General features: G+C 44.3%; 1 protein-coding gene across 1 annotated transcript; it reads right to left on the bottom strand.

Moving 5' to 3' along the window:
* Positions 1 to 11,405: 11,405 nt before the first annotated feature.
* Positions 11,406 to 12,685, bottom strand: LOC115735480 (UPF0481 protein At3g47200-like). The gene has a single exon (XM_030666736.2). The coding sequence runs from the start codon at positions 12,672 to 12,674 to the stop codon at positions 11,406 to 11,408; it is 1,269 nt and encodes a 422-aa protein (XP_030522596.1). The 5' UTR covers positions 12,675 to 12,685.
* Between the last annotated feature and the right edge of the window lie 3,713 nt (positions 12,686 to 16,398).

Raw genomic sequence — 16,398 nt, forward strand, 5'->3', positions numbered from 1 at the left:
TACCGGCTCGCGTAAAAGTGTAGGAGGACAGAAATTAACTATGGTGTCACAAGCTAAAGAAGAAGAAGAATTCGGAGAATCCCATTTCTTGTGTATTCAGCTTAGAATAAATGTTACATTTGTACGGCTATTTGTAATACAAAGTGTACATAGAAAAAGGAAAAAAATACAATAATTTACGGTGAATAAAATCAATTTGCGATTGTGATTGATTTCCCAATATTGCAATCAATTTGTAATTGATCACAATCTGCTCACGCATATCTGATAACACTCCCCCTCAAGCTGGTGGCTTATATATGTCCAAGACACCAAGCTTGCTCAAAAGGTATGCGTGTTGTCTCCGACACAATGCTTTGGTGAAAATATCCGCCGGTTGTTCTGCTGTATTAATTCCAGTTGTTTTAATTATCCCTTCTTGGATTTTCTCCCGAGTAAAATGGCAATCAACTTCTATATGTTTTGTCCTTTCATGAAATACGGGGTTTTCCGCAAGCTCGATAGCTGCATCGTTGTCGCAAAACAAAACCGTTGGTCCCTTAACTTGGATACCAAGATCCCGAAGTAGTCCTCGCAACCGGACTATTTCACACACGGTCTTTGCCATTGCCCCGTATTCTACCTCCGCCGACGATAAGGATACAATGGCTCGCTTTTTGGTTTTCCACAAAAGTAGGGATTGTCCTAGCTTGATGCAGAACCCAGTGAGCGATCTTCGACTCATCGGACATGTAGCATAATCGGTGTCCCCTAAAGCGGTCATTTCCATATTGCAATCTCGTGATAGAAAAATACCCAATCCTGGCGACTTCTTCATATATTTTACAACCTTCAAGGCGGCATTCATATGAGACTGCTTGGGCTTCTGCATGAATTGACTCAAGGTGCGTACGGCAAAACATATATCCGGCCTCGTCATCGTGAGATAAATCAGTTTTCCAACCAATCTCTGATAACTGGATGGATCCTCGAGCAATGGATCATTAACTTCTAATGATGTGTCCTTATCATAATCAATTGTCGTTAACCCGATATTTTGCTCGATAGGGATAACTGCTGGTTTACATCCCGATAAACCCGCCTATGATATAATCTCCAGTATAAATTTTCGTTGGCTAAGAGAAATTCCCAAATTCGAACGGGCAATTTCTATACCAAGGAAGTACTTGGGTGGTCCAAGATCCTTGATATGAAAGGTGGAATGAAGATATTCCTTCAAACCTTTTATAGCCGGATCATCATTTCCATAATAAGGATGTCATCCACATAGATTATCGGATATATATATATATATATATATATATATATATATATGATGTACCTTTTTTCCATGTGAACAATGCGTAGTCATGCTTAGATTGCATGAATCCCGCTTTGGTAAGAGATACGGTGAATTTTGCATACCCTTGTCTCAAAGCTTGCTTGAGCCCATATAAGGATTTGCGGAGACGACATGCTCTAGACTCCCCCTGTCTCCGTAATCCGTCGGGAATCTCCATGTAAATTTCCTCATCAAGATCATCATGAAGAAAGGCATTGTGAACATCCATTTGGTGTAGCTGCCAATCACGAAGAGCAGCATTAGATAAAAAAGAGCGAACTGTAACATCCTTGGCTACCGGGGAGAAGGTTTCATGATAATCGAATCCTTCTTTTCGAGTGAAACCTTTGGCTACGAGGCGTGCCTTGTATCGCTCAATAGAGCCATCAGCCCAAGACTTAATCTTGTATACCCATTTGCATCCAATGGGTTTGCGATGTTGTGGTAGAGGTACCATCTCCCAAGTCTGGTTTTCAACCAAAGCCTTTATTTCTTCTTCCATGGCCTTACGCCGGCGAGGGTCACGAACGACATCATGATATGAACTGGGTTCACGTTCTTCTGACATGCTGCTGACGCAACACATATGCTCGGGAGATAATTTCTCAAAAGATACGTAAGAAGAAATAGGATATTCAATACCTCGTGTATGTGAAGAATTACACTCGAATCCTTAGTCCGGGTAGGAGGTCGGATCATACGACACGATCGTCGCGGTGGAATATCTGCATTCATAGGAGAGCTTTCGGACGTCGAATGAGCCGATCCATCCCGATTGAGTTCTCCCTCGGATGATGAGAGAATTTCCTCTGCTGGTGAAATGGTAGCGTTAATCGGATTGGAAGAATGAACATCGGTTGAAGCGATCGTAGTGTCAACGGATGCACGTATCGGTAGGGCCATTTGATATAAAACTGGTGACACCGATGCTTCATCACATAAGAAACTGCTACTTTGTGAGAACGATGTTGTTTTGTCTGTTGATGACTCCATTTCCTTGGAAAGGAAAAACTTCTTTGTGGAAGACAACATCTCTGGCGACAAAAAATTCTCTCGAAGACGGATCATATAAACGGTATCCCTTTTGTAGAGTGGGATACCCCATAAAAATGCAAGGACGAGCTCGTGGTTCCAATTTATCTCGTGGACCAACAATTCCAGCATAGCATAGACAACCAAAAACCTTAAGGTGACAGTTATCGGGTTTCTTTCCATAAAGCATCTCGAAGGGACTTCTACCGCCGAGAACTCGAGTAGGCATGTGATTAATTAAATAAGTAGCTGTGATCACATAATCGCCCCAGAAGGTCTTAGGAATAGATGCTTGAAATTTCGGGGCTCGGGCCACTTCGAGAATATGACGAAGTTTTCTTTCGACGACACCGTTTTGTTGAGGGGTGTAAGTACATGAGCTCTCCTGTAAAATTCCAAGAGAGGAGAAAAGCTTCTCACAATTATGATTAAAGAACTCTCTTCCATTATCCGTTCGAATTTTTTGAACAAATTTTTTAAATTGATTATGAGATGTTGAAAGAAAGAATTTTAATTTAGAGAATACTTGGCCCTTGGATTGCAAAAGAAATACCCACGTTGCTCGAGAAAAATCATCTACAATAGTGAGGAAAAATTTTGCCCCATCACGATTTGGAGTGTGATATGGACCCCAAACATCAATATGCATAAGAGCAAGAATGTACGTGCTATGAGTATCTTTGGTAGGAAAAGGGATTCTGGATTGTTTTGCTAGAGGGCAACCTTTGCACTGGGGATATGGATGAGAAGCACTATGTCCGAGACATTGATGAAGATTTGAAATTTTATTATTAGCATTACATAGTGACTGCTTTACGAAAGGAATATAAGAGATAACAGATTCTTTGGAGAAATCATCCCAAAAATATAGTCCCTCGGAAACTCTACCCAAGCCCATCGGTTTCCCAGTCGAAAGGTCTTGAAAAACACATTTATTAGGTGTGAATAAAACATGACATGAATTATCCTCACAGGCTCTAGAGATAGACATGAGGTTGAATGTGAATTGTGGAACATATAAGACATTTCGGAGTGTTATATGGGGACTGATTTCAACTGTTCCAACTTTGGTGACAGAGGTGTTAGTCCCGCTCGGGAGGCGCACAAATGTGGACGAGTCATGTTTATCATAGACCATAGAATAAAGGCTATCATCGCAAATGATGTGATCACTAGCTCCCGAGTCAATAATCCATGCACTACTTGTAATCGAATTCATCAGGCTGTAGGAAATACCTGAAAAACTAGCTCCTTTGTTGTCTACCTCCATCATTTTAAGAGCCCTCATCAATTGCTGATACTGCTCATAAGATATTGGCTGATTAATTCCAGCAACTTGATTTGCTGTTGATTCTTTGGCCCCTTTTTCCTTGCCACCCGGTTTTCCACGTAATTTCCAGCAATTTTCCACCGTATGGTGTGGACGCCCGCTAAAAACACAAAATAATTTTCCCTTATTTTTGGCATTACTACCTCCTATCCACGTGGCAACTCCCGAGCCGTTAGATGGGACCGACTGTTGTGCTAACGTGGTACTACGGGAACCGTCCGATTCAACTAAAGATAAAAGGAAGCTATCTCCACCGTCCGCTCGCTTCTGATATTCGCGAGCCTCCAAGCCTTCGTTTCCTCTCCTAGGGTTTGCGCCGTGGAAACCCAAGGTGCTCCTTCTCTCTCCTCCACTCTGCACGTTTTCGCTTGGGCCCCTTCGTCACGAGTTTGCCCGAGCTCCAAGGACGATACCTTCGCCTCTCCCTTTGTGCTCTGAGGTAGCAGATCTCTAGCTTTCCTCTTGGATTGCTAGTTGGTATATACGGCCGAGCGACGGAGGTGGCTCCATCGCGAGGATCTGCGTTCGAAACGGTAAGTAATCCTCGTTAAGAATGAGAAGGAACTGGGTTGCCTTCTCCCGTTCTTTGATCTCTTTGTATTGCTTTAGAGTCGCCTCGGGTTCTTCGAGCTTTTCTTCAACCACTTCCAGCTCATTCCGGAGGGCCGAGAGCCCGTTGAATATATCTTTAATCGACGAGTTCCCTTGTTTTAATTCTGATAGCTGCTGTGTTATTGCAAACATTCTTGCCCGATCTAATTTGCCGTACATTTCCTTAATATTTTCCCACATTGTGTGAGAATCCTCCGTCGGAGGTAATCCGGTTGCTACCTACGGGTTTACGCAATTCCCGATCCAGGGTTCGACGAGTTGATTACATTTGTTCCACAGCCGAGCTAAGCGCTCGTCTGTCGGCATTGGAATGGTTCCATCGAGGAAACCTTCCTTGTCTTTGGTGACGAGTGCGCGCCGAAAATCCTGTGTCCATGTTGAGTAATTCTCTGGACCGGTGAGTTGATATGAAATTAAACGGAGCTCTGGTCCATCCCCGGTTCACGTGTACGGGGGATCGCCCGGCTTTGGACGACCTGTGATGACCGAATAAGGGAACGAGGCATACCCGGGTAGAGGTGGCGGGTAGGGATTTCCTTCCAAGCCGAAGCTCCTTGGATCCGCCGAGTGACCCGAGAATTGTATTTCGGGCTGTGATGCCGGATAAGGATTTTGACTTGCATCCGTAGAAATCAGTTCTAAGGTTTGTCCAACAGTCCTAGCATTGGACTGTGCGTTTCTCCCGGACTGATTGTTATACATTGCAGCCCCTGGATAGATCAGCCGCGGCATTCCATATGCCCATGGATGGTAGGCTCCCTGAACTGGTATCCACGGTATGGATTGTTGGAACCCAGAATGGGTATTCTGTGTAGGTTGAACACGCACCGATTCTTCCATCTGCGTATTTTGGGTAATCTGCTCCATGAGTGATGTATCCTCCAGGTTAGTCACTCCTGAATTTGGATTCTCTTCTGTTGTGGCCATGGTATCGATGGGTAGAATAAGGGTAGGGTTTATTCGGATGCTGATTCCTAGCCTGAGTTCTAATCACTGTTTTGCAAGATAGAGTTTTGCAGCTAACAGTTTGTAAAACGGCAAGAATTGGTGACTTGAAAGAAGGTTTTGCGGAAGCGTAGGCTCTTGGATCGAAGGCTCTGATACCATGTCACAAGCTAAAGAAGAAGAAGAATTCGGGGAATCCCATTTCTTGTGTATTCAGCTTAGAATAAATGTTACCTTTGTACGGCTATTTGTAATACAAAGTGTACATAGAAAAAGGAAAAAAATACAATAATTTACGGTGAATAAAATCAATTTGCGATTGTGATTGTTTTCCCAATATTGCAATCAATTTGTAATTGATCACAATCTGCTCACGCATATCTGATAACATATGGCTTAGCTCAAACAACTAATGAATGTATGATTCCGCATGCAATGTCCCCGGCATGGATGCCTCGTAATTTCCCCCCAGCAAAAAGTAGAGTTGCCAAATGATTTGGGCCTCTTCTCCTTCTCCTCATCAGCCCCCATGTCCAGCTTCTCGTCAAGCTCTTCTGCTGAGCACGGAAAGGCACCAACCTCAGGCGGCTCTATGTTCATACTGTCAATTCTTGTCGTTAAAACATAATAAAATTGATTTTTTTGTTTTGGTTGACAAAGTAAATTCGGACATTTACTTTGGATTTTGAACTTAAATGAAATTATGGCTTAACTCTTTTCTTCGCATGAAGTCGGCTAGCACGTCGAAGGACGGTCAAGTGCGAACTTGTCATTGGTTGGCTGAACAAGAAGATTGGTCAAAGAAAAGCAAAGACACTACCTCTCTCTATCTCCTCTAGAAGCCGCAAAGTTGGTGGAGAAGAAAAATCCAAGACGGTCTTCAAGCATTGATACTTCGCGTGATAAATAAGGAAACTTCACCGACTTAGGAGTCGTCCGAATATGCTAAGCCTCGAACGATCTTTCCTCGCATGCAGAGAAAAGCTTCCCTTTGCTTTGTAAAAACGCACGATTGTATTCTTTGTTGCAGAGAAATTAAGCAGATTTAGAATCAGACTTAAAGTTGCGGTTTTTTTCGGGGAATTAGGCCCCTTTTTTTGTGGGTACTTTCATCCTACTTTGTTAGATCTCGGAGGCGCAGCACTCTGATACCGAAAGGTTTGAAGAAGGAAATTTGGAAATAAAGTTTATTCACTCATATTGAAAATGATTACAAAACACATCTATTTATAAGCTTAAGATATGACTCTACGTCTACTCTAGACACACGAATAGACACGTCTAGATTCATAACATTCAATGCTATCTTGAAAGACTAGCAACAATAAATAGACATTATTTCCTAGGTAACAACTCCCTAGATTCTAAGTATCAAGATGAACTTGGGTTACGAAGAGTCTCCTTGAGACCCGAAAAGTCTTTTGAGGTTTCCAACAACCTCCCTTAAACCGAGCTCATCTTGACCATGCCTATCATCCTCCCGAATTTAAGGAAGGAGTCTGTCTTCAATGGCTTCGTGAACATGTCAGCCACTTGGCCTTCCGACTTGCAATACTGTAGCACAATCTCCTCAAACTTCACTAGATCTCGAATGAAGTGATACTTTATATCGATGTGCTTGCTTCTTCCATGAAAGACCGGATTCTTTGCAAGGGCTATGGCTGACTTATTATCACAATTAATCACCGTTGAATGCTCCCGCTTATGACGTAGCTCGGCGAGCATCGAACGTAGACAGATCGCTTGAGTTGCACAATAACCCGTTGCTATGTATTCTGCTTCTGCCTTGGACAAAGCAACCACTTGTTGCTTCTTTGAGGACCAAGAAAAAATTCCATTTCCTAAAGAGAAAACATAACTGGAAGTATTTTTCCTTTCTCCAATATCGCCTCCCCAATCACTTGCCGTATATCCCACAAGCTGGAAATCATTAGAAGAATTGTAGAATATACCATCATCCATAGTACCTTTAATGTACCGAAGAATCCTTTTTGCCGCCTGCAAGTGTGATTGTCTAGGAGTCTCCATAAATCTGCTTATCATCCCAACACTATAAACAAGATCCGGCCGAGTGGAAGTCAAATATCGTAAACTCCCAACTAACCTCTTGAAATAAGTGGGATCAACTTCGGAACCACTTCCGTCTTTTGTCAACTTCAATCTTTCCTCCATTGGAGTGCTAATTGGTTTACAAGTAGCCATCTTGAAACGCTCAAGAATATCCTTGGCATACTTTTGTTGACAAACAAAGATACCATCCTCTGATTGTGTGACTTCAAGGCCAATAAAATAGTACATGAGACCCATGTCCGCCATCTCGAACTCACGGGTCATGGCCTCCCCGAAGTTACAAATCATCTCTTGACAATCTCTAGTAAATATGAGATCATCGACATGTAAGCAAACAATGAGCAACTCACCATTCAAGCCAACCTTGACATATAAGGTATGCTCATATGGACAACGAATAAAGCCATGATGCATGAAATAAGAATCAATTCTGGTATACCAGGCTCATGGTGCTTATTTGAGGCCGTAGAGAGCTTTCTTCAATTTATAGACTAAGCCATCTTGACCTTCCTTGACATAGCCCTCTGGTTGATCCACATACACCTCTTCTTCAAGTACGCCATTGAGAAATGCGGACTTGACATCCATTTGGTGGATTTTCCAACGCCTTTGAGCTGCCAAAGCAAAAATCATGCGAATAGTATCCATTCTTGCAACCGGAGCAAATACCTCAAAATAGTCAATCCCGGGTTTCTGTTTGTAACCCTTGACTACAAGGCGAGCCTTCAACCGATCAACATCGCCATTAGGCTTATACTTGGTCTTATAGACCCATTTCACGCCGATGGACTTCTTGCCTTCTGGAAGAGACGTGAGTTCCCACGTATCATTCTTCTCAATCGCATGTATCTCATCATCCATAACAGTAACCCAACCATCATCTTGGGAAGCCTCCTTGAAGTGTGTCGGATCACAATCTGCAAAGAGAGCAAAATTGATAATTTCTTCATCGGAGGGATCATCATCTTTCGACAAAGTACAATCCCTCAAACGAGCAGGTAACACTCGTTCTCGCCGTGGACGTGAGGATGTTTCGACAAGATTGTCGACAGAATTTTCGACGTAATTCGACCGAGTCTCTGCTGTCGAATTAGGCTGCATCAAACCCATTGCTGGTTCGGATTGACTATATGAATTAGGTTGAACCGACTCCTCCTCATCGAGGACAAAGTGAAATCGCCTCTTTTCTTCCGTGTTCCACGTCTATTCAGCTTCCTCATCGAAAGTGACATCTCGATCGATAACCACCTTCTTCGTTACGGGATTATACAACCGATAACCCTTTGTCTCATTATCAGAATCGAGAAAGATGCACTTCTCACTCTTCTCATCAAGCTTCTTGCGAAGCTCATTTGGAACATGGGCATAAGCAATACACCCAAACACGCGAAGATGCTGAACCGAAGGGATTCGACCACTCCACACCTCCGCCGGAGTCTTGAACTCAAGACCTTTCGTAGGACATCGATTCAACAAGTAAATAGCACAGGCAACCGCCTCCGCCCTGAAATGTTTAGGCAAATTTTTGGAATGAAGCATGGTACGTACCATATCGACAATAGTGCGGTTTTTTCTTTTCGCTACTCCGTTATGTTGAGGAGTATACCGTGCTGTTAATTGATGCTTAATGCCGCACCGCTTGAAGAAACCATCTCCAACCAAGTATTCTGTGCCACGATCGGTTCGAAGAATTCGAATTTTGTGCCCACTTTGTTTTTCTACATAGGCTTTGAACTCCTTAAAAGCATTGATGGCATCTGATTTTTGCTTCAAGAAATAAACCCATGTTTTTCGACTAAAGTCATCGATAAAGGTAATAAAATACCTGTACCCCCGATTCGACGACTCACCGAGCGGTCCACGGAGGTCGGAGTGCACTAGCTCTAACGACCTTGAAGCTCTCCATGATTTTCCCGAAGGGAAGCTTTCTCTGCACTTCTTCCCAATAACACATGGTTCACATATCTCCTTCGGAGAAGAAATTTCAGGTAGTCCATGTACCATCTTCTTTTGAGACAACAGCTTTAAGTTGTCGAAATTCACATGTTCGAACCGCTTGTGCCAAAGCCATGTCGAATCTTGCACCGAGGCACTAAAGCATGACGTAGCATAATTAATATACAAAGGAAAAAGTCGATTTCGAGCCATTTTTACCTTTGCAATCAGCCCTCCTTTGCCATCATGAATCGTACAAAGTTCATCCTTAATGGTTATGTGATAGCCTCGCTCGGACAACTGTCCCATGCTTAGGAGATTTTCTCGAAGACCGGGAACATAATGGACGTTGGAAATGCTTTGAACCGACCCGTCTTTTGCCTTGATTTTAATTGTCCCCTTTCCCATGATAGGAACTTTGGTATTATTTCCGAACCTCACCTCCGAACGAAAGGTGTCATCGAATTTCAAGAACAATTCCTTCTCGCCACACATGTAATTACCGCATCCGGTATCTAAGTACCAAACATTCTTCTGGTTCTCCACCGCAGAATTACACGTGAATAAAAGAGCATTATCTTGCTCACCATCACCATCGACATGTCTATCGACAGATCTTGCTACGTTTGCATGAAACTTTTGACCGCTAGTCTTCCTCCTTCGACATTCGGATTTATAGTGCCCATATTTTTTACAATTAAAATACTGAATATGGGACTTATCTTTTCGTTGTTCGGCATACTTCTCGTGCCGCTTTGGATCTTTCTTTTGATTAGAAAGATTCTTCTTTTCACCGGGCAACACCAAGCGGCTTTGCAAAGCTTCCTCCACCGTCTTGGATTTCTCCTTGAGTCGCTGCTCGTGCATTTGTAGAGAGCCCACCAACTCATCGACGGATAGGATGGAGAGATCACGTGACTCTTCGATGGAAGTCACAATATATTCGAACCGCAAAGTTAGAGTTCGAAGTATCTTTTCAACGATCTGTTGATCAACAATAGTCTCACCATTGGCCTTCATTTGATTGACAAGAGCCAAAGTCCGTGAGAAATAGTCGGAAATGGACTCCGACTTTTCCATCTGAAGGAGCTCGAATTGTCGATGAAGAGTCCGAAGCCGAACCTTCTGGACCTTCTCAACGCCTTTGTATATGTTGGTGAGAGTGTCCCAAGCTTCTTTTGCCGTCTTTGAATTCGCCACTTTTTCAAAAATTGACGAATCTATTGCTTGAAAGATGTAAAAGAGAGCCTTACGATCTTTCTTACGATTTTCTTTTTGCGTCCTCTGCTCCTCCATTGTCAAATCTGCTTGGCGCTTCGGCTCCACAAATCCTTCTTCTATAATCTCGGTCGGCTCCCGAAACCCGAATAGCACCTATGGATCTTCCAATGCTCAAAATTCTTCCCATCGAACCTTGGGATTTGAGGTTGGACCATCCCGGCACCACTCACGTAAGCCATCTCACTCGAGAGTAAATTTCATAAAACTTAGCCAAACCGGCTAAACTCGCCAAACCGGCTCTGATACCAAATGTTGGATCTCGGAGGCGCAGCACTATGATACCGAAAGGTTTGAAGAATGAAATTTGGAAATAAAGTTTATTCACTCATATTGAAAATGATTACAAAACACATCTATTTATAAGCTTAAGATATGACTCTACGTCTACTCTAGACACACGAATAGACACGTCTAGATTCATAACATTCAATGCTATCTTGAAAGACTAACAACAATAAATAGACATTATTTCTTAGGTAACAACTCCCTAGATTCTAAGTATCAAGATGAACTTGGGTTACGAAGAGTCTCCTTGAGACCCGAAAAGTCTTTTGAGGTTTCCAACATGCTTATTTCAAAGATCAATTGAAGTGCCCCTTGTTGGCTATTAGCCATTTGTAACTGTGGTAGATACTAGATAGACAAAAGAATTGTTCATCAGATCGTTTAATTCATGAGCAAATGAACCAAAATTCCTATGTTTCCGTTGTCCAAACACCGGAAAGTTACCGGAAAGTTGGAAAACAATTTTTCAAAACAGTTTTTCTTCAAGCTAACGGACCCTAAGAAGTGAAATGGATTGTCGAATTCTCGCCGGTTTCATAAGATTACTCCAAAAAGTACGCCAGATCCTTGAATAACTGAGTTGCTTAGATCTTGTTACTTTGAGGGGCGGTAATAAGCGTAAACAGCGTAGAAGGCCTGCACGACAGTAAGGGCTAAGAGGATGAAAGCCGCCACAGCTGAAATGAAGGACCAGGGGCTACCGAAGTACTCGCGCTTGATTCCCGACCACTGAACGTGCCATTTGTTTTGGTGATATCGGGTCACTTCCCTGAACAACCCGGCCAAATAGCTGATGCTGATGTCGAAGCTGACGCCGCGAGTGAGGTTATTGAAGTACCTCGCCACGTACTCGTCGGAGCCCGAGAAGTTAGTGATGATGTTGTGCTCGGACAGCAGCGCCGCGTCGGCTGCCGTGGAGATGACGCAGCTCATGAGGACAGCGTAAGTGGTGATGTGCTTAGAGCAGTAGCAGGAACACTGCTCGTAGGCAATGCAGTTGAGAAAGAGGGATCTGGTGAAAGCATCTAGAGTGAGAGGAGGGATTTGAAGCACTCCCCGCTCGAACCGGACATCGATGAAGCGGTCGCTCTTTCTCGGCTTCAATTTGATCCCCGCGAGGAGTAGCTGCTTGGCCGAGGGGATCAACTGCAGGAACTCCTCGTTGACATCTCCAGGATCCTCCAGCTCTAGATGGCCAACCAGACTGAGCCGGAACAAGTCGAGCAAGTGAGTGACGTTAGGGACGTGATAGTGCCGCTCCAGTTCATGCTGCGGCCTAGGGAGCGAATAGTTGAAGAACTCCAAGGCAAGCTTATTGAGGGAGTAGTGGGCTTCTGTGGGAGCCATGGACAATTCAAAGACGGTCTCGAGGACGAAGAAGGGGATCTGGTTCTCTATCAAGAGGAGATCCAGCGTAAGGAAGGAGTAAACCCAGGGCATGGAGAACAAGGGATCGGCGGGATCTGCAGGAACTAGGGATGCTGTGACCCGGAACATCTCGACCACGAAACACGCGTCGAGAACCATCATTTCGATCAAACTCCAGCTTCCGCAATCCAGATCCTCCGAGTAGCACTCCCTTATTTTTGTCTCCACTGATGCCATGGTTCGGAAATAAGCTTCCACCGGTGCGCCGTGCCCACGGGTTCGATCAAGCAGGGCGGCGAACAATCGGGGTTTGTGCTGCTCCAGCATCTCCACCTGCTCCTTCCCCCGATGGTACGGGCCGATGGACACGATCTGGGGTTCGTACGCCTTGGGGTTGCTCACGAACACGCTTCTCGGGACCCTGAAGATGCAGCACAACCCGTTGCTCGCCGTCTGTCTCAAAAGCCTCGGCCTTTCCCTGAACCGCTGCTCCATGTAACGAGGCCAGTCCAGCTCCGCCGCGACCATGCTGCAGTTGCTGTATTGATTCATCTGGTTTCCGTCCAGCCAGTCGGTATCCTGCAAACGGGATACTGTTTACGAACCGAATGGCCCCCGCAGCATCTGCCGCAATTGCGACTGAATTCAACCGTTTGGTGGATCGTTTGGTCGGCCGGCACCGGCAGTCCACGGATTCAATAGTTGACCCGACCGTTTGGTGGGACGAAGCAGTGCGCCATCAGTTGATTCCACGCGTGATCCGGAGGGTACGAACGGGTCAAATAAATCGGGTTTCTTGATGCTCAAGGATACCCGGGTATCCGGGGTTGAAGGGAAAGCATGAAGGAACGTTCAGCAATTTAAAAATTCTAGGTTCGACGACCGCGTCCTCGCGATTGGAGGTCAAAGGGAACGACGAACGCATCGAATTATGCTTTGTGTAATGAAGAAGCGAAGTATACTTTGTGTAATATGCTTTGTGTAATGAAGAAGCGAAGTATACTTTGTGCCATATGCTTTGTGTAATGAAGAAGGGAGGTATACTTTGTGTAATGAAGAAGTGAAACGTCCATCCATCCATCGTCAAGGCCTCGGGCATAAATATGGTCGCTGCCCCCAACAGAAAGGGCCAGAATCAAGATCGGGCAAACCAGTCTCGTCCAGCAAAGTCACCCCATTCCGAGCTATCGATATGCCTTCGACCCAAAAGAATTCGCACGAGTCGGATTTGAGGAGGATCCGACGCTCCAGGGCTTCCTTCAAGACTCGGCATATTGTGAAAACTCCCCCGCCTTTTCGGCCCCGACCGCGGCCCCCCTGCCCCCCGCCGCGACGACCGGCCCCCCGAATGCCACCGGCTCTTCCTCTCCCCAATCCTCCTTCTCCTGCTGCTGCTAATTGACGTGTTGGTGTGCTGTTTTCTGTTTGTCATCGTTCTTTTATGTCGTTCGATCTTGTTGTGCGCTGTACAATAGAGTACCCAGAAATCAATCTGTCTAGCACATTCAACAAGTTTTCGCCTAGTACGCTATGAAATGAGCCATAACAATCCGGACGGATGCAAACTTTATACGACCTTTGTGGATGGGAACTGGGAAGGTGGTTTGTCGCTGCTGCAACTACATGTAAAGCTTAATCAAACAGCTAAACCAAAAAGAACTCTCAGTTGCCTACAGTTCTTATGTCCAATTCATATTGTCGCATCTCTTTCGAGATTTCGCCCCAACCCGCCGTTAGCCGGAATAACTCATGCGAAGAATTTGCCATCCCGTGATTGCAAGGCCACACTTGTTTCCGAAGGAAACCTGTCGGAGATGAAATTGATGAGGCAGAAGGACTTCTTAAGGCTTCGTTTGCTTCGTGGAAAATGAACAGTTTGAAAAACACTTTTATAAATATGATCGCTTATAGAAATGAATGAATAGACGATATTTTCACAGTCAATGGAAATATGTAGACCTTATTTGTTGTCGGTAATGAAGACATTTCTTGTTAACGAAATATTTAGATATATAGTTGCGTTTGCCGCAAAAATAGAAACAGGCTAGCAACTCGTGTGAGAGCCCGCCTTGACTATGTTTTCTCCTGCAAGAGCTTCTGCCCTGGAAGGAGCGGCTTTCGTTGACCGAGCTTTCCGCGGTAATTGTTTCCCCCGAGACATCCTCTACGATGGCCGCCGCAGAAGCAAAACCACCGGAAAATAGAGCGCGGACATTTACCTTGTCCAAACCATGCGCTCTGATTGGTTTGCTCCATGGAAATTGTCATCAATGAGCGCCCAAACCATGCGATGCAAGAACCATTACCAAGAAAATCAATCCCGCCATAAAACTCAAAATTTGCTTGGCGAAGAAGTTACAGCCCTGAGTTATCAAATCTTTGGAATCACGGCGAACGGAAAGAAGTGCACCTTGGGAGTTAAGAAATATACTAGTTCTAGAAATCGATTGTGCTAAAGGAGACAGAATTTCCCAGGTCATAGTCCAACATCGGTCGGGTCGAAACCGAAAAGAATGACGCCAATTTGCTCACCAGGCACTGGTGAGAGGTAACTATCAAAAACTGGTGTTTTCAAAAAAACCGGCGGGCGCAGACCAGAGAGAACGTACCACAAGCCAAAATAGTAGCACAAGGTCAAACTTGCCGGTCCGGGACGATTTTTCCGAACACCAATGGACACCTTGCCGACGCAGCAGACTACCCGCAATGAGCAACTGAAAAAACAAGACCTGACAAGTTCTAATGCTGATGTGTAGACACGGGCGTTGAACATAACTACAGGACTTGTTCTTCATCTTCTTTTCTGGTATTGAGTTTTATATTCATCATCCAACTGGCTGGTCAATCTACCGAGTGAATGGTTATACAGAGATGGAATTCCTAATTCAAAACTCAGATTATGATCCCTAAGATTGAGCCAAACAACCCACTAAACTCAACCGCACGAGGTTCAAAACGTCGAAAAAGCCAATGGGCCATGACTGATACCTACTATTGTTCAAAGTCCCACACGGTACAAAAGGCATAAGCCCAACGTGCAAACAAATAAACACGCACATTTTGATTTACATGGTTTGATCTCATCTCACTTGTAAATCGTAGACCAAATTATAGTTGTGCTTGTCAAGCCTCGACTCGAAAATGCAAAAATCACCTCGACTTACCAAGAGTCTAAACTTGACGACTTATATAGCACTCATGCACATTAGCAAAATGTGAAGATTGAAAAAAACACGAGCCTAGGGTTTACGGGGCCGCCCTGTCCGAAGCGAATTTGGACAGGCTTAGATAAGATGTTTCCTTCTAAGGTCCGACCTGCCCGTGCCCAATCACTTTAAATGTAGATGATTTAGTTAACTTTTACAATCATGGATGGGCTTGGATAAAGGGGTTAATTTAGAGCTTGATCCCAACATTTCATGTGATACAACATTATGATCTGTTGTTACACGACAATTCCGCTCTGAATTTTCTGTGTCTTTTTCGGTGACCTTGATGCCACTAGAAACTAAGCAGACTGAGCTCTCCAACCACCAGTCGGAACCGCGTTTTGAGTTGTTTTCAATTTTGGAGCAAATCCAAGGGCAGCCCCATGTTCTCGTAGCTGTTCGATTCCGAATTATGAGAATATTCGTTGGCTGCCGCACGCGACGTCGTTATCGTCGCATATATGGCTAGCAGCTCACGAGACGATCGACGGAAGGGCTTAGCGGCTCCCATTCTTCATCGACATCGCTTGTCTATCTAATTTCACATCGCTTATCCATCTCTCTTTCATGACGGTCTGCGTCATAATATGATGTAAAAGAAGAAGCGCTCTAAAAACAAAAATTCTCAGAACATTTCTCATTTGCTCTTAGGGTTAGGTCGTACATAAGCCAAGCCATGACTACTAAATCGAGAATATCTTATCCAACGGTTGTATCACGTCTTAGCGCACGAAACTTTAGAGATACCTTGTTTGCCAGTGGCACACGACCGCCTTTACTGAAAAAGCGATTGGCTTGCTTCTTCGTATTGAACGGTACAAATCTCTGGTGAAATACTTTCTCCTACGCAACAATAATAGTCCTAAAACTCGAGAGACTAAGGGTGCGCATGACAACACTTTTGGACTAGAATTTACGCTCCGGTAGTTTTTCTAGAGCAAAAATTCATTTGGTAATGCAACTTTCGGAGTAAAAATCTATTTGGTTAAGCAATTTCATTTTTTTTACTT

This window comes from Rhodamnia argentea, chromosome 8, assembly GCF_020921035.1.
Source record: "Rhodamnia argentea isolate NSW1041297 chromosome 8, ASM2092103v1, whole genome shotgun sequence".
NCBI lineage: Eukaryota > Viridiplantae > Streptophyta > Magnoliopsida > Myrtales > Myrtaceae > Rhodamnia > Rhodamnia argentea.